Genomic DNA, 23,595 nt, shown 5'->3' on the forward strand with positions numbered 1-23,595 from the left:
GTGACGAGTGGTGTCCCTGGGGGTCGGTGTTGGGGCTGCTACTGTTCAACATCTTTGTCAGTGACATGGAGAGTGGGATCGAGTGCACTGGGAGGTAACAGGTTCTGACTCCTATGATGAACCCGGGGCACTGCTTATGACAAGGAGCTGGCCTTGCAGTACTGCAGAGAGGAAATCAAGCTCACCGTTGTACTTGCCTGATGATGAAGGACTGAAGGGCCCAGCAAGGTTTAACAAAGCCACACACGACACTAGCTTGGAAGAGATTCACCTTCTGTATCAGAAACAGCGTGGCCAGCAGGACCGGGGAAGTGATTGTCTCCCTGAAGTCGGCACTGGTAAGGCTGTACCTTGAATTCCCTTTTTATTTCTGGGGCCCTCAATTCAGGAAGGACACTGAGGTGCTAGAGTGAGTCCAGAGAAGGGCAGTGGAGCTGGGGAAGGGTCTGGAGCTCAAGTCTTATGAGGACCGGCTGAGAGAACTGGAGAAAAGGAGGCTCAGGGGAGACCTTATTGCTCTCTGAAACTACCTGAATGGAAGGTGTAGAGAGGTGCGGATCGTCCTCTTTTCCCTGGCAAATAGTGACAGGACAGGAGGAGACGGCCTCAGGCTGCGCCAGGGGAGGTTTAGATTGAGTATTAGGAAGAACTTCTTCACAGAAAGGGTGATTAGACACTGGAATGAGTTCCCTGAGGAGCTGGTGGAGTCACCACCCCTGGAGGCATTCAAGGAAAGACTGCACTCGGCAACTCAGTGCCGCGGTACAGCTGCCGTGTTTGGTGCTCGACCGCAGATCGGGCTCCATGACCTCGGAGGCACCTTTTCCAGCGCCCGGCCCGGCGCTGCCCGGCGGGGGCCGGCGAAGGGCTCGGCCCCGGTCCCGCCTCAGGGGCGGCTCCGCGGGCGGGCGGGGCCGCGCCCCCACAGCACGGCGGGGAGGCGCCGGAGCCGCCGCGCCCGGCCCGGCCCGGCCCTGCGCGGGCACCATGCGGGGAGCGGCATGAGCTCCGAGCCGCCGCCAGCCCCGGCCCGGCAGGCGGAGGAGGACGAGGAGGAGCCGCCGCTGCCGCCGCCGCCATCGTCGTCGTCGTCGTCGTGGGAGGGCGGCGGCGGCGGCGCCAGGTGGGGCGGCTGCATCATGCTGGTGAAGAGGGTCGGCCTGAAGGCAGGCGGTGGCGGCGCGGTGAGTGCGGGGTGGGGCCGGGGGCTCCTTGGGGACGGCGGCGGCGGCTTCTTGCGGGCCCTGCCGGCCCTGCGGCGGCGGTGCGGGCCGGGCCGGGCCGTGCGAGCAGCGGGGATCGGCGCCCGCCCCGCCCGTGAGGGGCCGGCTGCCCTCCTGGTTACCCCCTGGTTACCCCCTGGTTACCCCCTGGTTATCCCCTGGTTACCCGCAGGTGACCCCCTGGTTGCCCCCGGCTGAGCCCCGGAGCGCCCTCCCGGAGGGCTCCGTGCCAGCCCGGGCCCTGCCCTGCCCTCCCGTCCCCCGCCCCGGTGCGTTCGTTACGAGTTTTGTCCTCCCGCAGCCGCACCTGCGAGCAGGTGGCCGTAAATAAGTTGTTTTTCTTCCAAAATAAGCGATGCCGCAGTGGTAGGAAGGTAAAGCTTTAAGTTTTCCTCTGTAGGAGGTGCCCCTTTGTGAACTGAAGTACTGCAGCTTTCGTGACTTACTGCGCTTTCAGTTTCGTCTCTCCGCACTAAGCGCTAAAATGCCTTTGTGCAAATGACGGAAGCCGGAGATGAGCGATCTGTGCACTCGCCTGAAAGTGTCTCTGAGGAAAGTTGCGTTTGTCAGCGTGGCAGCGGTGCGTGATTTCTTCCCAGCAGAAACGTCTTTCTGGTGGCTTAAGCCTGTCCCTCCACACGTGTGTGCTCGCATGGTGCCCTGAAACCAGACCAGAGATGACACTTCCTGCAGGGAGTGGGGACGGGTGGCTTGTTTCAGGCAGGATGGCCCTGGCTGCGGTGATACAACCCATCCTGTGTTGTTGGCAGTGAGGCCAGAACTTAAGATGAGGCAGAAGAACCCAGACGAAGACACAAAGTAACAAAACAGATGATCCTGTCATTGACAGTTTTTGAAGGCAGTGCCTTGCCGTGCTGCATCTCTTTTGGCAAGTTGAATGAAATCACACGATGTTTTTTTAGCAGCGTGAATTGCTATCTAGTAATAACTTTTTTTAGAGTATATATTCACGTTCGTGTGTTCCTGAATGATTTAATATTCGTTTACTCACAAAATAAGGCACGCTGAAAGCATTGCAGATGCCAAAAGTTATAAAACAATGTAAAGTTTGTGTCAGGGAGCCAGTGTCTGCTCTGTGTGTTGCCTACCCTCCGAGAGAGGATAGTGTGCTGTTTTTTGTGAATGTGAGCAAGTATGTTCAGCTGAGCATTAACAGTGTAGGATTAACATGATCACGGCTAGAGCTCAAGAATGTAAAAAAAAAATAAAAATCTTGAAACCATCAGTTTGACACATGTACGTCTTTGTACATTACTCGTATTTGATGAAGATGTTAAGGTACTTTTAATACATGAATAAACCAGAAGGGATGTTAAAAAAAAAAAAAAAGTTATTCTATGGAATTCGTTAGTCAAGTAATTAATTTTTCTGTAAGTTAATTCCAAAATGACTGTTTCATGCTTCTTGTTACCCATCATTTCTGTGTTCGAGTCTTTCAGTTATTTTTTAGAAGTGGTTGTGTCTTTCAAAAATCAGATTTGACTCCTTCAAGAAGTGCACCTGATGTCTGCTGTGTGGTATATTGGCTGTTCCAGGTTTGTGTACAGCAGCTCCCATTAAGGACTCTAGTGTGTTTAAGATGCAGTAACCCCATCTGAAGTCAGACTAGGAAAATGACTCTAGAAGAGTCTAGGAAATACAAGCTTTTTTGTCAGCTCAGATGATGTGGTGAAAGAAATAGAGGATGATCCCAGTATATAGAAGAAAACCAGTTACATTTATTTAAGCATGAACAGAGAATAGGAAATGGAAGGCAGAAGCAGGAAAATTTTAAAAAGTATCAAAGAACTTTGATTTCTTTCTCTGACTTTCTCCTTTGAGAAAGCTCAAATGGAAATTGAATCCATAACTGACAAAGGTGCTAACCTGTTCTTTTATTAATGGATGGAATGTTTATTACAGTTGGATTAAATGTTAAAAGAATGCTTTTGAGTACTTAAAATACATTCTTCTATCAATTTGAAAACTTAGCTTCTAAATTATATAAATTCTTGCTTTTATAAAATGATGATAGATTTTGCTTCCTGGGTTTATTTTTTGCCCCCCCTCCCTCCTAGTTGTGCGCTTAGAGGACTTTGTGTTCCTGTGAAGCATCTCCTACAAGAGAGAAAGGCTTGGGGCTCTAACCTTATCTTTTGTACATTGGTGTAGCAGTGGTGCAATTATACTTACATCATCTTCGGGTCTGCATCTCAGTTCCTGACTGAACAGTCTGTTTCCTGCTCTGTTGCTGCGGTTCCTGCACCTCCCTGTGATTCTCATGTGGCTGTCACATTGCTATAGCTCTCTCTGCTTAGACTTCATTGAAAGAACTTATTCACACTAAAATATGAGGGGCTGGATCACGGCTTTAGGTGTAGTTGCAGAGATCTGTTTGGTATCAGTGGGAGTGCATCCCTGACATCTGAAAGGGGAAGCTTGCCGTTTGGTCTGCTGCTAAACAAGTAAATACAGAAGTGAAATTTCTGTGAGCTGCATCTTTGGTCTTTGAAGAATGTCTTAATTTTTTTGGTTTTGTTTTTACTCTTTTGTCATGTCAGATCAGTAGGACAAAGACGAGGAGTATGACCAAGTCTGTCAGTCTCTGCAAGGCTTTCTCCTTTTACCCCTCGAGCCAGGGCATAACAAGCTTCTGGTTTTTGATTTTTCTGTAACTAAGTTTACCCTGTTGAATGCATTGGCTTCACTGAATCAAAGAACTATAATATAAATGCTGAACAAATGACTTTTTATGAATTGAGTTACTAGTATGTAAAACTAGTAAAAACGATAGAATGTTTAAGTAAGTTCCAGTGGAATTAAATCAGTTTTCATTGGCTGTATTACCATGATTTCAGTGAGCTTCAGAAATTGAAATAAATGATGCCGTGGGACATTTTGTTACCGGTTATGCAATCCTGTTGCATCCAAATTATGAACACCGGTAGTATAAAACTTACCGTGACATTGGCAGTATTCATCCCACACACTTCCTTTCCATGCACCCTATTGTTGGTAAAATAATGCCACACTAAGGAAGCTTTGCAACAAAATACAGTGCCGTACTGTCTAAGTCAAGTGCTTCTATGGGAGAAGTCCCCAAATGGGATATCAGAGAAGTCACACCCGTGTACCTCTTTGGGAATTAATCACATGTTAGTTTAATGTTCTTGTGCACTATAAAATGCCCCAGCTATTTTGAAGCCCAAGACCTTTATGTTTTTTAGAAACATAATGAAAGCATTCTGAACTGTACATGTTGGAAGTATGTCAGCCTTTGTTATTTAAGCTATTTTACTCAGCTATAAGTTACAGGCTCTCACCCTTAGTGCTAGCATTTTTCTTTTTGATATTTCATAAAAAATACACTACAGTGAAACCGAGGCAGCATAATTTAATGTTAGGAGACTTTTCTGAAACAGCTCTGAGTTCAGTAAGCTGGTTTCTTAAATTTCTCGCTTGTAGGATTTAAATTGGACTGCTAGTAGTAAACACATTGTTCAGCTGTCAGTTTGGGTATTGAGTCCCACACAAGTTATTTTTTATGTTAAATCTGAATAATTAGAGATGAACAGTATTGCCTTCTCAAGGTTGCCAGTGTAATTCCGAATCTTCCCATCACGTTAAATTGACGCTGAGTCTGAACTGTTGCAGGAGTGATTAGCTGCTGTCTTTGAAAACAAACCACTCTGGCTTATATTTATACTGAGAGGACAGTTTTGCTGTTATGAGTCTACTGTTACTGATCCTCCAAGTTCTGTGAGTGTGGAAGTTTTTATGTTCAGAAGTACACTAGGCTAGAGCAACAGAAGCTTTGTACGACCATGACTTGTAATTTAGTACTGGAGATCCAACCCTTCCCACTGCACAATGAGCTTGAGTAATCTGCCCCACGGAGAAGCACGTGAATTAACTAAGCAGTGGGTGCTTTTTAGAGGAATTCTCAGTGTCATATGTCTTTCTGTATTTTAGGAAGAAAACTTCAGTAATAGATAAATCAGCTTGTTATTTGGTGTAGTGTGATATGCTGGTTATATGTTATTTCTGTAAGAAGTAGTTTAATTAGGCAATTACTACTGTCTAAAGCTGAGCTTTCAGAATGTGGCAGGGTGTATGGCAATTGGTTGGTTGGTTGGTCTTCCTCCCTCAGTGGCCTCAGCTGTGAAGACAACCAGAAATGGTGTTCATGTTTTATGTGCCTTAGAAGATTCCTGCTTCATAAGCTTATCAAGCCTAAACTTAAATAGGAATGTATTCCCAGGAGGAAGCATAAGACGTTTTAGACACCAAGTGTAAATTATGTGAAGTTCCACTTATTTTCCTGTATCTTTGTATAAGAAGGCAGTGACAATTGTTTTGCCACACCCTTCATGACACTCCCAGTTCAATGAATCCCAGTTGTATCTGCAGCTATTCTGACTGCAGCTTGGAGGAAGCTGCTTTGGCATTCCTCTATACCTTTGGCAGTGTCCTTTTTCTTTCTGTGTGCCTCCTGTGCTTCTGTAAAATAGACATTCAGTAATGTGTATTGCTTAAAACTTCTGAACAAAACAAACAGTCATGGGATAAGAGGAGGATCTTTTTGGACACAAGAAGTAGAGGGTTAGCAAGGCAGGCACATCACGCGTTTATGCAGTAACAGAGTGATAATCTTTTCCTGTCAGGATATATGTTTGAATACACTTTAGTAAACCACTGCTGAATGCTGAACTCGCGTCTTTCATTGACTTGTTTTCTCCAGGATCACATTCCTACATAGTAGTCATCCTATATGTGGAAATAAAAAATTCTTTTTTCATGCTTGGATTGGTTAAATTCAGCTACATTAATTTCAATCTGCCATCGACTTTTGTTGTTCTTCACCATTGCCTTATAACTTTTCCAATGTGAGTTGTGTTTTGTCATCAGTGAACTTTGTCACTTTGCTTTTACCCTTTTTTTCAGCTCAGTTATGAATGTACTGAACTACATAGCTGCTAGGACAGAGCACTGGGACTGGTCTGGTAACTCCCTTTGTTTTTTGTTTATGTATTTTCTTTTTAATTCCTGTGAAGAGTTTGCTTGCTTTAAGAGCCTTTGGTGAGTGTCTTTGAGTATGTTCGCTGAATTTCCAGGAAGCTTATTAATGTGATCTCCCTTATCTATACATGTTCGTTTGAGAACTCCAGGATCTTTTTTAGGGACAGCTTCTCTTTACAAAATCTGCACAGACTTTCCTCTTTGAACAAATTGTGGCTCTGATACTCCAAACCTGTGTAATATGATTTAGCTTTTTCTTGAGAGAGCACATCACGATCTTACAATCCAGAGAGAGATCTGCTGAAGGTATTTCTTTTGCAAGTGAAATACGAGTTTGGACAATGTATAACCCGAACTAGTTGTGATTTATATTGCAGTTCACAAGGCATGTCTAAAATGCTGTACTGGTTTGGAAAGTGCTTTCATTTGTGCTCTGTGGGTTTTTTTTCTACTGAATTTTTGCCAGTTTTGACAAATGGAGCATTTGTGGGAAACAGTTGGAATTAATGTTGATCCAAAATACTTCTGTTTGAAAATTAAAGAGAATAAGACACTAGCAAGAGATAAACATGCAGTATCCCTAGAAAGCTACCTGGCTAATATGTGTGGACAAAAAGAGAATCTGTAATGTAGTGGGATGGATTGGAGCATACTATTTGTGCAAGAATAAGCTCAAATGATTAAATAGTCATGTAGAGAGGCCTACCAGGAAAAGTTTGCATTTGAAATGATTGAATTTTGGGGGGAAACTAACAAAATATTGGAAAGTGAATGCACTTTATAATTTGGCATGATCTTCAAGATATGAATGATTCATACATGAAAGCATGTTTCTCAAGATGTTTTTCTGATGCTGTTAGTTCAGTTCTTTGTTTTCTTGAAAACATGAGAGTTGACATAGTGGACTGCAGTGCAGGTGGTAGTGTGAAAAATAAGCACTTGTACCAGTTAATTTTTGTGGGGGGGAAATGTTTCTGTAGGCACTTTTTAAAAAAGAGAAAGTAAGAAAATTTGTTATCCTAATGCATATGTTACAGAAGGACAGTAAGTGCTGTTTGCAAAGTGTGTTGTGCTGGAAGTAAATTAGCAGCTAGCAGGCTCTCCTAAGAGACCCCATTTCCTGGTGGGAAAGAATTTCCAGAGGATGGTGTGAGGGGGGGAGAAAGGCAAGTTCCTGTGGTTTGTCAATTCAGAAGTTCAGCTTGAGTTTGGTTTTTATCTGCTTGAGAGCTAATAGGATTATTTGACTGTAAAGGTACTTTAGGGAGATCCCTTCCCCTTCAGGACAGGATCAGCTGTGAGGGCAGGTTGCCTGGGGCTTTTCCAGGTGAATATTGAAACAAACCCTTCGAGGATGGAGAACTTGCATCCAGCTTTGTGGGCAGCAGGCTCTGCTGCTTCGCCCTCATGGAAGCAAAAAAGCATGCTGTATTTATCCAGTTGAATCTTTTGCTTAATTTGCGTGGCTAGACTATATGGCCTTCATCAAAATATGAAAAGTTTGAAAAGCTGCTCTGGAGGACTTCGGGATTTTAACAGTGAGAAGTGATTTTTTTCTGAAATAAGCACATTTCCTAAGAGACACAAACATTTAAGCACGTTTGAAATTGATGTTCTAGTTCTTTTGCAGCCATTCTAACAATTTTACTAATTAAATTACAGATTTAAATCAACAGATAAATAGTTACCTAAAAATGTGTGAATAAATGAATACTGTCAATTCCAGCTTTGCTCTGGAGATCCGGGACTGACTGTAATATTGCATGTTGGTCTTGAGTGTTTTAGGATGAATTGTACTAGCTGTTCTTCAGAATGTCTAAGATAAGGTATTCTTACTGATACCTCCCCCCCCTCCTATTAGCAGTTCTTGCCAGCTGGATTTTTGATTCTGACATCGTCTTATGGATTTATTAATGTTCAACAGCTGTTGAACAGCTTTGAAAAAAAAATAATTGTATTGCCTCCCAGTAGTATCCATGTTACCTTCAAATTAACTTTTGGGTTTATTCTGACTCAATAACGGCAGAAATAAAAATAAGTTCTTTTTAGAATTGGATAGTGAAAAGAGGCACAGAAGGAGCAAAAGTGTAAAACTGGAGAAACAGCAGGTGTTTTGTTAGAACTTTTAGGACTTCAGATTTTATAATGATGGTCTTAAACTTGTATTGTTAAGCATTTGAGATTAAGTAATGTTCTGCTCATTATTGATTATGCAATTATAAAAGCTTGACAAACAGCTGCATTCAAAAGCAATTATAATGTTCATACATAGTTTCTCTGCCCACACACTGGTCTGTCATGTGGAGATGATACATGTGCATTCCCAATACAGCCATTTGCACAAGGTTTTTTTAATTAATCTAGGTGTTTAAGACGCTGTAAAGAAAACTGCAAATCATCAACTGCAGTCTGTGTGGATCACAGATTGGTAGCTATTAGTATATTTGACATAGAATGCTTGTCTTAATTTTGATAGGTGCATGTTCCTTTCAGGATTTAAATTCTACTTTTCCAGGTCACGTCTCGAATCCAAAAAGTGATTTCTGTTTTTTTTTTTGTTTAGTAGTTCAATGCAGCTGACTGTAAGCTGCATTGTGCTGCAGAAATGACTTGCAGACTATTTTGATCTCCAGGAAAGACTCACGGAGGCTCAGAGCAACAAAAATAGTTTTTAAAATGACTTCTGAGTTAAAAACATGCACGCAGTATGTGTGTACATCATCTTTCTATTAAATCATGTAAATCTCAGATCAAATGTGCATGTAATAACATTATTAAAAAATCCACAAACAGACCAAAACTTTATTTTTAGTAGCATTAAAAATGTTTGCTGAATACAGAGCAGATGTCCAGCATCGTGTTTAGTGATATAAGGGTGTGAGAGAAGTAGAGGCAGGAGAAAGTCCAGGGAGTCCCTTACCCACTCCATACTATAAAATTTGCTTTTTCCAGAGGAAACCATTGTGGAAGGGATATTCAGACTTCAGTGTAATCAGTGTTAAGTGCTAGTCTGGCTGACATACATATTGTCAAAAAAATACTCTTAAAATTGTTATCCTGTTACGTTATATAGAAGTACTTGCACACTTCTTATATGAGGAAGAATTTTTTACTGCCATAATCTTTGGAATCTTTGTTATTTAGAGATTTAAAATTGCATGGTAATCTATGGAGAAATGTTAATAATGCTTGAAAGTTATTAGACTCCCAGAGATAATCTTTTATGCATGATATTATATTGTTTTCCAGAAGAAAAAAACCTCTTTTCTTCAAATCCTCGCAGTTTGAAGCAAGCTGCAATGTAAAAAGTAAATTGAATCATATTAGGTAGGATACACTACTGTTACAGGTTTTGATAAATTCTGATAGATCTAAAAATTATTAGAGGTCTAGGCATTTAGACTGCTTAGACTATAGGGATTTCTTTACATTTTTTTGCTATAATCTGTTAGCTTAAAGGAATCTTGTAGTACAAGCATTTTCTAAACCTGTAATTTCTACCAATTTGGATAAACTTTACTGAGTAGGGGAGAAACTCCAAAGGTGTCTCTGCTCCTCCTTCACCATAGACCGTCTTGACTTTTTTTGAGGTTCAATGGAAGACCCTGAGTTTCATGCTCCCCCTACTCTCCACGTGCTGAAATGAGAGTCTGGTTGATACTTGTCACTGGATGATGTCTCTTCAACTTAATCCTGAATTATTATGTTGCACAACAAAAGACATGTTCTTTTATATTTTGAATAAACCTCAGGTATCTCTGGGAGTACTAGCTGAGAATCCTGTACTGCTCCTTTCTAAGAATTGCCAAATCCTCTTGGAGTGTAATGGCTTTGGAATAGCTGGAAACACTGAAAAACAATCTTTTGTGGCACAGGTGTTAGGGGAAAGAGAAAGAGTAATTTCAGACCACAAAACCTGTGTAAAACAGGCAATGGGAAGATATAAATGAAACAATCATAGAATGCTTTGGGTTGGAAGGGACCTTAAGGATCATTTAGTTCCAAACCCTCCACAATGGGGAGAGATTCCACACACTAGATAGGTTGCTCAGGGCCTCGTCCAGCCTGACCTTGAACGCTTCTAAGTATGAGGCATCCACAACTTCTGTGGGCAGCCTGTTCAGTGCCTCGTTACTCTTTGAGTAAAGAATTTCTGCCCAACATCTAGTCTCAGTCTCTCCTCCTTTGCTTTAAAATTGTTTGCCCTTGCCCTATCACTTTTTGCCTGTGTAAAAAGTCACTCTCCCTTTATAAGACCCCTTTAGGTAGTGAAAGGCCACAATGAGGTCTCCCCAGAGCCTTCTCTTCTCTTCCTGGAGGCTGAACAACCCCAGCTCTTTCAGCCTGTCGTTGTAGGAGGGGTGCTCCTCATATTTGTGTCCCTCCTCTGGACCCACTTCAACAAGTTCCTGTGTGTTCTGTGCAGGACCCCAGACCTGGACACAGTGCTCCAGGTGGGGTCTCACAAGGGCAGAGCAGAGGGTCAGAAATCCCATCCTTGACCTGCTGGCCACTTCTCTTTTGATGCAGCCCAGGGTGCATTTGGTCTTCTGGGCTGTGAGTGCATATTGCCAGCTTATGTCCAGCTTCTCAGCCATGAGAAACCCCAAGTCTTTCCTTGCAGGGCTGCTCTCAGTGACTTCTCCTCCAGAATGTGTTCTTGTCTGGGGTTGCCTTGACCCAGGTGCACTACCTTACACCTGGACTTGATAAGCTTCATGAGGTTCTTGTGGGCCTGCTTCTCAAGTTTGTCCAGGTCCCTCTGGATGGCATCCCTTCCTTCTGTTGTGTCAGCTGCACTGCTCTTGATCTCACAGGCTGTGTCACTGATGAAGATATTAAAGGGAACTGGTCCTGAGGCGGAGCCCTGAGGGACACTGGTTGTTGCCAGCCTCCACATGGACATAGAGCCATGGACCACAACTCTCTGGCTGCATCCATCCAGCCAATTCTTTATCCATGGAATAGTTGGTGCCTTAAATCCATGTGTCACCAGTTTGGAGATAAGGATGTCATGTGGGAATGCATCAAAAGCCTTTACAGAAGTCAAGGTAGATGACGTCTCTTGGTCTCCCCTTGTCCATCGTTGCTGTCACTGCATTGAAGGCCACTAGGTTGTTCAGCAGTTCTGCTTAACTCTGCTTTGGAATAAAAAAAAAAAAGAAAACAGCAATTCTGGTTAAATATGCTTTACCCAAGGGTTCTGCACATTTTGTCTGAATAAAAAGATTCCAGATGTTTTGTCTGGGATCCAGTCCTTGGCTCTTGAATGGCAGCAGTTTCACAGAATCATGAGCACTTCAACAGTTTGCTAATTCTTTCTGGGATTGTTGACCCGTAGAATAGGTCCTCAGTCTCTGGCATAAGTAGCCCTTTATTTTCTCGTACTTTGATGTTTTCAAATACAAAACCAGTTGCTCTTCTGATTATGTGCATAGTTGTAGTTTTGGTGAAACAGCGCTGTGACCTTCATAAAGTGGATCTGTTTTGTTGTCACTTGTGGGGGTAGCAGGGAGAGGTATACCATTTGTCACTCTGCTGTGGAAGGGTTGTGAATAATGCCCAAGAGGAAGGAAGCCTAAAGGCATACTGAAAGTGAGAGCAGTACAGGCAGTGTCAGGAACGCAGCAAATAATTCTCTTCAATCAGGAAGAACTTGAGGGAACAAACTTTTTCAAGTTCCCTGGATATCTTTATTTGTTTCATAATAGTTTTTCTCCTCCCTTTTTTTGGCTTATTGTTGTTTCCAAGGGCTTGGTTTGTAGGTCATCCTGAAAACTGGTTATGCTCAAAACGTGTTTGTAAGAGATGTTTGCAGGTGTAATGAACTGGATGTCTACAACCACTGCATGTGTTTTTCTCTCTTAGCAACAAGGTGTTGGCAGGCCAAGTGTGTACCATGCAGTGGTGGTCATATTTCTGGAATTCTTTGCTTGGGGACTCTTGACAACTCCAATGCTAACAGTAAGTATCATTCATCAACTGTTATCTTGGCAATAATGACAAATGTTAGTTTCCTAATTCCTAGGGGTTTGGGTTTTAATTTGTTTTGCATTTCCTGCCTATCTCATTACCTGAATTCCAGAAGTCTTAGCATTCAACACTGTGCACTAGTTAATATACTACAGCTGAGATCTGGACTGCTGAAAGACTGAAAGGTAGTAGAAAATAAATTAGCAATATGCTGTACTGCTCTTTTACTTGCCTTTTAGAGTAACATCAGTTTAGTTTGTTGATAGAAGTATCTCTGGAAATTCTGTTTTTTTAAGACTTCGTAGTTCAATTCATCTTCCAGTTGTGACGATTGAATAAACTGTGTTCATTGTTGTGGTCTGGCTGTGTTACCAGCAAGTAACTGAAAGTAAAATGTAAAGGCATTCATGTAAGACATGGATTTCATAAGTATTTAATCTGTTCTGGAATTACGTTGTTTGCCAGATAAACACATAATTTGTGTTTGGTGATAGGATATGAACCATTTCATCTGAAGACATGGATCTCATTCATTGAAATGGGGCCTGCCAGACAGAAGCCATCAAAAGTCTATTAGTCCAGGTTTTCATCAGTTAATATCTGAGAGCACTTTGAACACATGACGAGCAAAGTTTTGTGGCATTGAAAGAGTTAATTATTTTTCTTCCCCAAACTTCAAATAAAATAATCTGCATAACTCTTGAAGTGTGTTTGTCTAACCTTCCTAAAGACAACCACTGAACATAGCTTGATAATAAAAAAGTCCATATAAAACAGTTAACCCATTTCTGTAATGCAGGTGTCTCATTAATGACCATCCTGTCATGATGTCCTGCCAGTGTCAAAATATGGGCAAGCTTACTGGGTGGTCTTTCTTATTTCTTTTTTATTTTTTCCCTTTGCTTTTTTCTTAACCAAAGCGCTCAACTTCAACTTGCCCAAGCCTGACACTTCTTATTTTTTTTGGTTCTGTCATGATTCTCCAGGTCATTGTCAACGTTCAGTCTTATTAAAATGTTGTGTATTATGAAAATAAATTGCATGTATTCTAAAATAGCTGAGATTATTTAAAGTTAATTTTTTAAATTGCTTTTTCACTTCTTTTGGCATCTGTCAGCAAAGCTATACTGTTTGTTACATGACACTGTATTTGGAGAAGAAAAGATTTAAAGTGTTTGTAAAGCACACAAAGGCTTTTTTGGTCACAGACGGCCCAAAGTTTGTGCTCATTACTTTTATTTATGTACTTGTATGCCAATGTTAGTAAATCACCATAAGCAATATTAATCACTTACTGACATGTTCTGTCTTCAATATGATTTTTTTTTAATATGTATCTATTGGTAGAACTTGAGTAAAGCAGTTCCCTCTACCAGCTTGTCAACTTTCGTTTCTCTAATCTATAACGTTACAGAAATTAATCTCAAAAACTTGAACAGAAAGATACACTTCACAGAAAGATAATTAGATGAGGAAACTCTGAGTTTCCTGCTCTCTCTTTTTTTTTTTTTTTAACTTAGAAGACGTCTGCTTTTGGATCTCTAATTTGAACCCTGACTTTTTTCTTCGATTCATATAATCAGATCAGTAATCTTAACAGGTGAAAAATTGTTTTAAATATCTAACCAAATGATGACACCAGAAGGGAAAAGGTGTATAAATGAGAAGAATTATCGGACCAGTTGTTAATATGAGAACCACCACCTTTATTAAGCGTATGATTTGAGAATCCCAGTCATCCTTGAAAAATGATGCTGACACTTTTCAGTGACACTGCAGTATTCTGTTTCTTCAGGCTAATGGCTTTCTCAGTATGCATATAAATAATTTTTGTAGTTGGTGGCACTACCTCTAAATAAAGAGCAAATGAATTTGAATTTTGTCTGCATACTTGCTTTGATCACTTCAATAACTTTTTTTAATCGACCCTGTAGCACCTGTGAGGCCCCTTAACTCTCTTGCATATTTATGGTAAATCTGTTTAGTGTAGATTAACTTGCCCTTGAATTAAGGCTGCTGGTAAAGCACCTTAAATGAATTTATAGCTGTATTTAAACACCCAGAACTCTTGCTAGTATTTATAAGTATCTACTTGTTCATCAGTTGTGAATATGTAACTCTTTTTTCCTCATCAGTGTAAGTTAGACAAATCTCATTTTCACTCCTAAACATTGACAATGTTTGAGTCAACCTTTTGAAGGAATTAGCTATATCAAAAATTTTGTAGTTTTTACTGCACAAAGATGCTTTTTGCTCACATTGATCCTCTTTTTTTATTTTAATAATTTCTTATGTAGACAAATAGGAAGTATAATTTTTTCTGGGATTTTTTTTTTTTTTTTTTAGTTTTTATTTTGCATAAGATAAAAGTTCACATAGAGCTATCCTGTTTTACAAATCAAATTTAAACTTGGAATCAACTTTATTCTGTCTCTCCTGATCCAAATAATTTTTTTTTTTTTCTTGTCAGGTCTTACATGAAACATTTCCCCATCATACATTTTTAATGAATGGTCTTATTCAAGGTTTTAAGGTAAGATCTTTTTAAAATCTTTGACCTAAATATTGTGTGTGTTCTTGTATTTTACTTGTCTCACCTGAATTCTCCATAAGAACTTACAAAACAAAACAAACTTACAAAATGGCTTTCTCAGTATGCATATAAATAATCTTTGTAGTTGGAGGCACTTACTTTATAAGGATTTGGCGGAACAGGGCTTCAGTGCAGTAGTCTGTACACTTATGTTGAACTTGAGAGTGACTATATTTCAATAACAGAGGTACACTGAAGTTAGCTGGAGTAGACTTCCAGTGTACAGAACCATGCATTTACTGAGGTTTGCACTTACAGCAGAGTTGGATTGATGAGTGAACAAAATACTGATTTGGCGGAAAATGTTCTTCTAAGCTAAAGTTCTGCAGTTAACAAGCTTAAGAAGTCCTTTACTTATTTTAATTCTGTGTAACACAGAACAGATTTGAGATGAAGGCCTAGACTCTAGGTCTTCATGAAGTGCTGAAAAATCTAGTATTTGATCCTTATCAGTGATCCTGTACATCTAACTCTGACCTTTGCCAGTGGAATATCATAATGGTGTCCCATAATCTCAAGTTGCCAAGCTTGCTCAAGTGATCCTTGTAGTTCTTGCAGTGTACAGATGTACTGTACACGATGAATACTTGATATAAAGCAATAAGTGTTATCTTAAATTTGTTTCAGAGAACAGTTAGCGTTACCCAAAACTGTCTCTTAGAACAATCCAAAAGATCCTTCAGTTAGAGAGGAACTTGGATTTGAAATCTAGCATGAAGTCTCTTGATAGAAGAGTGGAACTAGACTGTATTTTGGAGATTTTAAAGAAGGTTTTTCAATCTGTGATACTTCTATATTGAATTAAATGCATCTTGAAAAAACATATGCTGTTTCTTTTCTTCTTTTTTTAAATTCACTGGGGTTTAATAGATTTGGAACATAAAACATCAGAATCACAGAAAACTAGACTGTAGAAAAAATTGTGTACATTTTCAGTTATCGACAACTTTGTGTTTAATTTCAAATCAATTTTAAATTTTAGTCCTTCCTTATATGGTGGTTAAAGTGGGCCTTGGAAATGTATATATAGACATAATAATTGTTTTTCTTCTGTCCCAGGGTTTCTTGTCCTTTCTCAGTGCTCCTCTAATAGGTGCTCTCTCGGATGCATGGGGGAGGAAATCTTTTCTTCTTCTTACAGTTTTCTTCACCTGTGTCCCAATTCCACTAATGCGAATAAGCCCATGGTAAGTGGTACAGACTTGTCAGTAGAGCAGAGGAGTAGTTTGGATAGATGGGAAAGGGACAGTAAGACAGGAAAGCAGCTTTCTTTTCAAGATATGACTGCATTATTCTGGAACTTTTCTGTTTAAGAGGTGTTAAAACTGAGTGAGTATCTTAGAAGTGGAAATAATGAAATGTGATTTAGTAACTGTATTCACACAAGGATTTGATAGTCCTGTCTAGCTCAGTTTTAAGCTCAGCTGCCAGTTTGATCCCCTTGATGACTGACAGTAATAAACATGTTTTTAAATCTAAATGAACCTTAGCATTGATTTGCCACAGAAAAGTATAATTGCTGCAAATGAGATCTTCTATCTCTTTGATTAGGACTTTGTTTCAAAGTCAATACCCCTCAGTTAAAACTTCAGTTTCATTTACATTAATTGTGAAACTTGTGAGATTACAAAAGAACTTCATGTGCATGGAATGTATTCAGAGTTCAGCTTCCACAGCATTTTGTGGTAGTTTATTCCTTAACTGACTGAGAAAATTAGTTCTAAAATAGTTTGTTTTTCTGAACTTAAACTTGAGAGTGTAAAAATCCCTTCATGTCCTACAGGGGCCACTTCTTTTAGGCTGATGTAGACAGGGGAACATAAAAAATTGAGATGCTGTTTTCCAATATTTAAGTGAGATTGCACAAACATTCATCTCCACGAAAGCTCTATTTTAGTTCTCGAGGAGCACTTCTCTTAAGCTTAAATACAAACTTGCTTATTAGTAAGATAAAAAGCAAGAAATCTTAGCTCAAACTTTCTGGTTGTTGCTCTTAAATTTTTAGGTGGTACTTCGCGATGATTTCGGTATCTGGAATCTTTTCTGTTACCTTTTCCGTAATATTTGCCTATGTAGCTGATGTAACACAAGAACATGAAAGAACTACAGCCTATGGACTGGTAAGATATGCTAAACTTTGAAAAAAGGGTCAGATTATGACCTCCCTGTTGAACTGGTGTTTTGATGCACAGATTGTTTTCTGGTTGTGGTGGTTTGAGACCCCTCAAAAATCCAATTTCCAAGTTCAAGCCCCCCTCTCACAATTTGCTTCAATATGAGGGGTTTTCAGACAAAACACAGCTACTCAGCATTAGGGGAAGGGGAAAATACTTACAAGGTTTATTTACATACATATATGGAGGTAACAACTATCTCTTCTACGATGAAATAATATATTTACATTAGATTAAATTTCTCTTTTTCTTCAACAAGAGTCCAGGAAGAAAAAAGTCCTTTTGTCACTTTCCAGGGCACAGTTCCTTCAAATTAGTTTCTGTGTATTAGTTAATGTCCTTTATTTTTAAGGCAGCAGATTTGAGTATTGTAGTCAGAATTTTTCTGTTCTTACTTTGTGAAGATCCCAATCCCTCGAGCCCGAGCCTTCAGGGGAATTCCTTAGAGACTTTCACTCCTCCTCCTCTCTGGTGCTGCTGCATTTCAGAACTCTCTTCAAATAGAAGTCCACCTCTCTTTCCAAAAGAGGGTCTCTGAAAGGGGTTTTGGGGAGATTTAATTCAATCTTACCCCCAAAACACTCTTCATTGAGTTTTCTCCGCTCTGTTGCAGCTCTCCCTCCTTGCAGGACATCTCTGCGTCTCTCCCAGCCGGCTCTGTGCCATCTCTGCTGCTGTTATCTCTTGGCTCTCAGCCACAGCTCTCCGCTCAGCGCTGCCTCTGCCGCCGCTTTTCCATCTTCTGCTGCCCACTCACAGCAAGGAAATTTCCTCCAGTTCTCAGCTACAGTACTTGGCCCAGATCAATACTGTCCCAAGCTCCTGCAGCCCCCAGACAGGGGGCTGGGGACTTTGGTCCCCAGCGGGGCTCGCTGGCCCCTCTCTCCTCGTGGCTCAGACCATGGCTGCCTCCTTTTTCAACTACCTCAACTTCCTTCTCTTCCGGCCTGTGCCGTGTGTTGATTTTTACGGTAGCGAAATGTAGCTTCTGATTGGCCCTGGCACACCAGGAACACCACCCCCCGGGGTTAACCACTTTTCTAACTCCAGGGGAAAACATTTTTTATCCCAGGACACTGGTTAGTGTGAAGCGGTTGGTAAAGGAATGAACCATGCCTCAAGACACAGAGTTCAGGCAATGAACAGCGTGCTGGGCACTCATAGGAACACCATAACAATTTGACACTTCACCTGCAGAGAGGGCATATGTAACAACACACCCCTTAACTTCCACAAGCAAAACATGCAGTGCTGTTAAAGGCAGTGCAGGTTATTTAATACTTCATCCAGCAATACCTTTATCATATGGAAATTACACTTTTAGTTCATATGGCTTCTTTTTAATATAGAATGTCTTTTTTCTATATTCAAAACAGGTAGGAAGGATGAAAAGGCATAATGCAGCATTCGTAGTAACTTAGTCATGATCTTTCTTAATTAGCAAAAGATGAGGAAAATGGTTCAGTTAGTACAAACTAGTCCTTTCAGTAATATAATTCCTACTTAGTTTGCTTTCCTAGTATTTATATTGGTTTAGGGTTTGGAGATCTGTTGGTAGATGCACTTAGCCTTTGAACATTTTTTATCCCTTTATCTTCTGTGCATCTGTTTTCACTATGCAGATATTCATTGAATTCATTTTTGGCTGATTATATGCTACTTTGGGCTATTAAGGGTTCCCTTTATTTTTAGCCTTATGAATATATGATTACTGAGATGGTCATTTAGCAGTTAAGAAAATAAAGGACTTAGTTCTCTTGGACTTGTGTGTGTTGTTACAGCAGAGCACAAAACAGATTTAAAAGTTCTGAAATTCTGACTTTATTTCTGCTGCATATAAAGAGGGCCATAGGTATATTTGGAGCATATATTTGCCTGCATTCAAGCAGTTTTTCTTGACAGAAACAACTTTATCTAAAATTCTATGAAGTGATGGACAAAAGTGCAGTTGTTTTAACGAGATCTGTTTCTGTTTGTTGTACCTTTTCCTTATTTTTTTTCCCCTAAATTGGTATAAACCTAAATTTCTAGCTTGTGTTCTTATTCTGTAAAATAGTTATGGTTTAATTTTGGGGACTGTAAAAGAGCAACAAAAAAACCTCCAACCCCAACAACAAAACAGCTGCTATTTAACCTTTTTCTGGTTATTTTTATAGTGAAATTTAGTTACAACACTTGATTTTTCATCATATTCTGCTGTATGTGAGTATAGTATGCGATCTGTTAGTAGCTGCATGTCACTACAGCACAGTATGATACAACACAGTCTTGTTGAAGTTGTTGTCAGAACTGTTGTCATAGCTGATGATTTCCTAGTTTGCTGTGCTGTCCAGTGGTAACTACATATTTAAAGTGCAAACTGTTAACAAAGGCATTATATATTATATTACTCTGTGTGTTACCCAGGAATGCTGACAGCTAGGTTCACTTAGGCAGGCGTTTAAATGCGCTGACAGCTTTTTCAGTAACATCACTTCAAATTCATAAGTCGGAAACAAAAAATTATTTTAGTCTATTTGAAAGTCAGAGCCATTTTCTTTTGAACCAAACATGCTCTTTGACTGCAAATTCTGTCTGGTGTGGTGTGCTGTTGAGGAGGTTGGACCCATACTTACTGTCATAAGTGGTAGGTGTTATTTTTTGGGGGTTTTGTTTGTTTGGTGGGTTTTTTGGTTTTTTTGTTTTGTTTTGTTTTTAAAACTTGGATTTTTACCAGTGTGGGTTTTTTTAAAACCTGGGTAGGGGTGGTGGTGTTGGTGAACTTGTGAACTGCTCTTTTGCACAGGTATCTGCCACTTTTGCAGCAAGTTTGGTGACTAGTCCTGCCATTGGAGCATACCTGTCTGCCAGCTATGGAGACAGCCTTGTTGTACTGATGGCCACGTTGGTGGCAGCTGTGGACATCTGCTTCATCCTGCTAGCTGTACCAGAATCTCTGCCAGAAAAAATGAGACCTGGTTCATGGGGATCTTCTATATCGTGGGAGCAGGCGGATCCTTTTGCAGTAAGATGCGCTTCAATAAGTAATTATTAAATATTTGATGATTAATAAAGAGTAGTTTTTAATTGCATTTTGTAATCGTGAGAAATCTTTAATCTTCTCGGTAGCTTGACTACTCATCATACAATAATCTTGCTTCTCTGTTCTTGCCCAAAAAGATCTAGATGCATTTAAAAACCAAAATCAAGCCAAACTTTGTGGATTAAATAATTTTTTATTTGAAAATAATGTTTCATGTGAAAGCCCAGGGGAGAATGCTGTACTTTTGTCACTTATGTACTCTATTTTATTGTAAGAGAAATGCTTAATTCTTACACCACAAAAGTCAATATTTTAAGATTTTCCATATTCACTTTATATTTGTACTTTTGGCAGTATCTCTCCTGATTTCCAGTTTTGGTTACATGTGATTTCTTTCTAATACAGAATGGACCTACAAAGCCTGATTTTTCTACAGGCTTATTTAGAAAAGGCTAAAATTTGTTGTCCAATCTTTGTAGTAACTTGTTCATTTGTTCAACTTGTGTTTGTGTTACACCTTGATATCTTAAAAGAGGAAAGAGTGATTGTTCTTCATGGGATGCATCCTACTGGGAGCTGGTTGTGAATATTGAGAGATGAATGGCATGGTTGAAAGACTGCAGTTACAGAATTTCTTTTCCACAACGTATTTGTTCCTCAAATTAATTATTATCATGGGTGAACAAGTAAAAGAGCTGTACATGGAAAAATGCTCTAATAATTTTTGAAAAGAAACAGTTGTAAAGAGGCTATATTATTTGCTAACATCTTTCTAAGCAGATTATTATGGAGATCGATTAGAAGATGTTGTGCATTTCCCTAAATAGTATATGATGCTGTTTTCAGGGAATTATTGTAAATTTGGCACTGAACAATAGCTTCAAGAATCTAGTGGAAGCTTTGCAGAAGAATCAGTTACCACAAACCACAAATGAGGTTGTTTTTAACTTGACATTCACCTTAACAGTTTCCATGTGTGATTTTTTTTTTTTTGTACAGTAAAATGGATGGGTAAATGCGTGGGTAAAAATGGATTTAAAAAAGTTTACCTTCTGCTTGCTTTACGCTTTCCTTAGACTTTGTATAAATGTTGCAATCCTTGCTTTGTTACTTTTTTACAGTCTCTGAGAAAGGTTAGAAAAGATTCTACGGTTCTCCGGATCTGCATTACAGTGTTTCTCTCCTATCTGCCCGAGGCTGGCCAGTATTCCAGTTTTTTTCTGTACTTGAGACAGGTAAATGTTGGTGTCTTCACATCTTAATAAGGATGTTTAAATAAGTATTGCCTGAGACTTGTTTCTTGTTGAAGACTTTTCTCAGAAACCTGCTTTCTGGCAAAATACAGCTTTAAAACTGCAGGCAGGGTACTTTGTTAAGCAAAGAACTGAATAACACTTGACTCCCGATGATAAACCCTACAACAGCTTAAACATGTGTTAACCTTAAGCAGACCTTTGTTTCCCATTCAGTGCAGCAGCTTCTGGGTCTTGGGGCGAGATCCTGCCTTGTGAAGGGCTGTTGTGTTTATGGGAGGGGGAGAGAGCTCTAGTTTCCAGATACATGACTTCCTCTGTCTCCTATTTTAGGGCATTTTTTTATTTCTGTGTTTTTCTTGGCAAGCAGTCAAGGATTATTCTCGAAAGTGGACACTTCCTCTATGGATTTAGAGTATAAGCATGTTTTCTTTGAATAAGATATCTCTCTGCTAGTGATTGTCCTGGTTTGTGTTTGGCATTTGTTTTTTATGCATTTTCTGCTTCTCTGCAGATTATAGGTTTTGGATCTGCCAGCATTGCAGCATTTATAGCTGTGGTAGGCATTTTGTCCATAATAGCTCAGGTAAGCTTTGTTCTTTACAGTGCTTTATTAACCAGTAGAAACAATATTCAGGCAGACACTTCTTTAAGCTTGTCTATAAAATTTTTACATGCTCTAATGTTCCAGTGTATCTTGTGCTCACTAAAGGTTATATTCATTATATATTATGTGTAAATTTCCTTCCTTTTATGAGCTTTTGTTAGAAACAAAATGAAAATAAAATTTGCTAACCTTGGATCAGTAAATTCACTGGAAATCTGACTTAAAATTATTTAAATGATACAGGAAGTTGGTTACTTAATACAAGGCTTTCTGAAAGGGAAATGTGTTATTTTAAGCAAAAGTCATGCTACTTGCAGCTATTCAATTAGCTCATGTTATCAAACTTGCATACAAACAATGCCAGTATTGGCCTGGTCTGTCCAGAGTTACTTAAGCTCAGCTTGGAGGTTGAGGTGTGGTCGCTATCATACAGCAAGCTGGTTTTTGAACAGGTCCTTTGGATCTTTTGGAAATCAGAGTTTTTATGATATGATCTTTGGTATCTTTATGGGTACAGTCTGTCTTCCTGTTGTGATAACAAGAAGAGGAATGGCACCTACAGCATGTTGTAACCTCGCTGCCATCTTTAGCAGAGTGAAGGTCTTACTTTTTTGATGTAAACAACACATTCATCAGTGTTTACCAGTTTTACTGGCATCAGTTGTGGCCTTCATTATCCATTCAAGTCATTATATTAATCCTTGGTTTGTAGTTTGTTCTGGTGCTGTTACTTGCACTGACATTTGCCAGTCATACTTTATGCAGATGGGTGTTTTTGCTAAAAATCTCTCAAATTGCTGCCCTTCTGGCTTATAATTTTCGGTGTTAAAATGGGGAAGCTCTCTATATTTTTGAACTCTTTGAAGAGTGCAGCTTGTTGGAATAATCTTTGCTTCATAAATACTCATTCGTGTTGGCATGTTGGATATATCCAGAAAGAACTGAACACGTAGATAGAATTATTGTGGTTTTGCTGTTTAGCATTCCAACTTGCTTTGTCTAAGAGTGAGAATAAAGAAAGCTAGGAAGAGAAACAAGACAAGAGAGGAAGTGTGGTCTTCTCTCAAGTCCTTCTGGTTCCTCTTCTCTGTCTTTTTACTGATGCATTGTTGAGTTTCTCATGTTAAATTAAAATGTGTGCTCTGTTAACTGAGTCAAGTTGTCCGTATGGACTTGCTTTACTGGGAACAGACAGCTTCTTGCCATGACTGTGTTGCTGTTGTACCTGAATTGAGACCTCCTTCCCCCTCAGCAGTAACACTTCTAACAGATGAGAAGCACTGTTCTTCCCTTAGGAATAGCTTCCATGGGTGAATAAAAAGGTCGTATCAGCGCTGTAAAGAGTCAGCAGAAAATATAATTGGTGATGCCTAGGAATTGGCCTTGGCCAGATTTCAGTGCATGTGATGAACTTGAGAAAGCAGCAGGATTTCTTTGTTAGTTTTAGTTTTAAATTTGTATAATAGTTCACCTGACCTAAAAAGTTTAATTTTTTTCTGAGCTAACAGTCTTTTTTTCTCTACTGTTTGTAAATATCAGTAAATTCAACTCATGTCCAGCCTCTACTATCTTAACTTAGTACCAGCTTTTGTTTTATGGAGCTTTCTAGTGTGTAATGAAGCAGGATTGGAGAGGTGGAAATGAAAGCCTGTTTACAGTAGAAATAGACACTGAGATCTAATATCCATAAAAAAGGCAATACCTATGCTTCCTGATGTCCTGAAGTAGAAA

The 23,595-nt window shown here is 39.8% G+C and overlaps 1 protein-coding gene across 1 annotated transcript in view; it reads left to right on the forward strand.

Annotated features, from left to right (window-relative positions):
• The first annotated feature begins 932 nt into the window (after window positions 1-932).
• The window catches only part of MFSD14B (major facilitator superfamily domain containing 14B), a 28,959-nt gene continuing 6,296 nt past the window's right edge, over window positions 933-23,595 (forward strand). The window contains exons 1-8 of the mRNA XM_064642790.1: window positions 933-1,184; window positions 12,111-12,206; window positions 14,686-14,748; window positions 15,868-15,995; window positions 16,814-16,928; window positions 19,768-19,986; window positions 21,126-21,239; window positions 21,772-21,843. Coding sequence (XP_064498860.1) covers window positions 1,002-1,184; window positions 12,111-12,206; window positions 14,686-14,748; window positions 15,868-15,995; window positions 16,814-16,928; window positions 19,768-19,986; window positions 21,126-21,239; window positions 21,772-21,843 — 990 coding nt within the window. The 5' untranslated portion in view covers window positions 933-1,001. The remainder of the gene's footprint in view (window positions 1,185-12,110; window positions 12,207-14,685; window positions 14,749-15,867; window positions 15,996-16,813; window positions 16,929-19,767; window positions 19,987-21,125; window positions 21,240-21,771; window positions 21,844-23,595) is intronic.

The sequence above is a fragment of the Pseudopipra pipra genome, chromosome Z (assembly GCF_036250125.1).
Source record: "Pseudopipra pipra isolate bDixPip1 chromosome Z, bDixPip1.hap1, whole genome shotgun sequence".
In the NCBI taxonomy this organism is placed as follows: domain Eukaryota; kingdom Metazoa; phylum Chordata; class Aves; order Passeriformes; family Pipridae; genus Pseudopipra; species Pseudopipra pipra.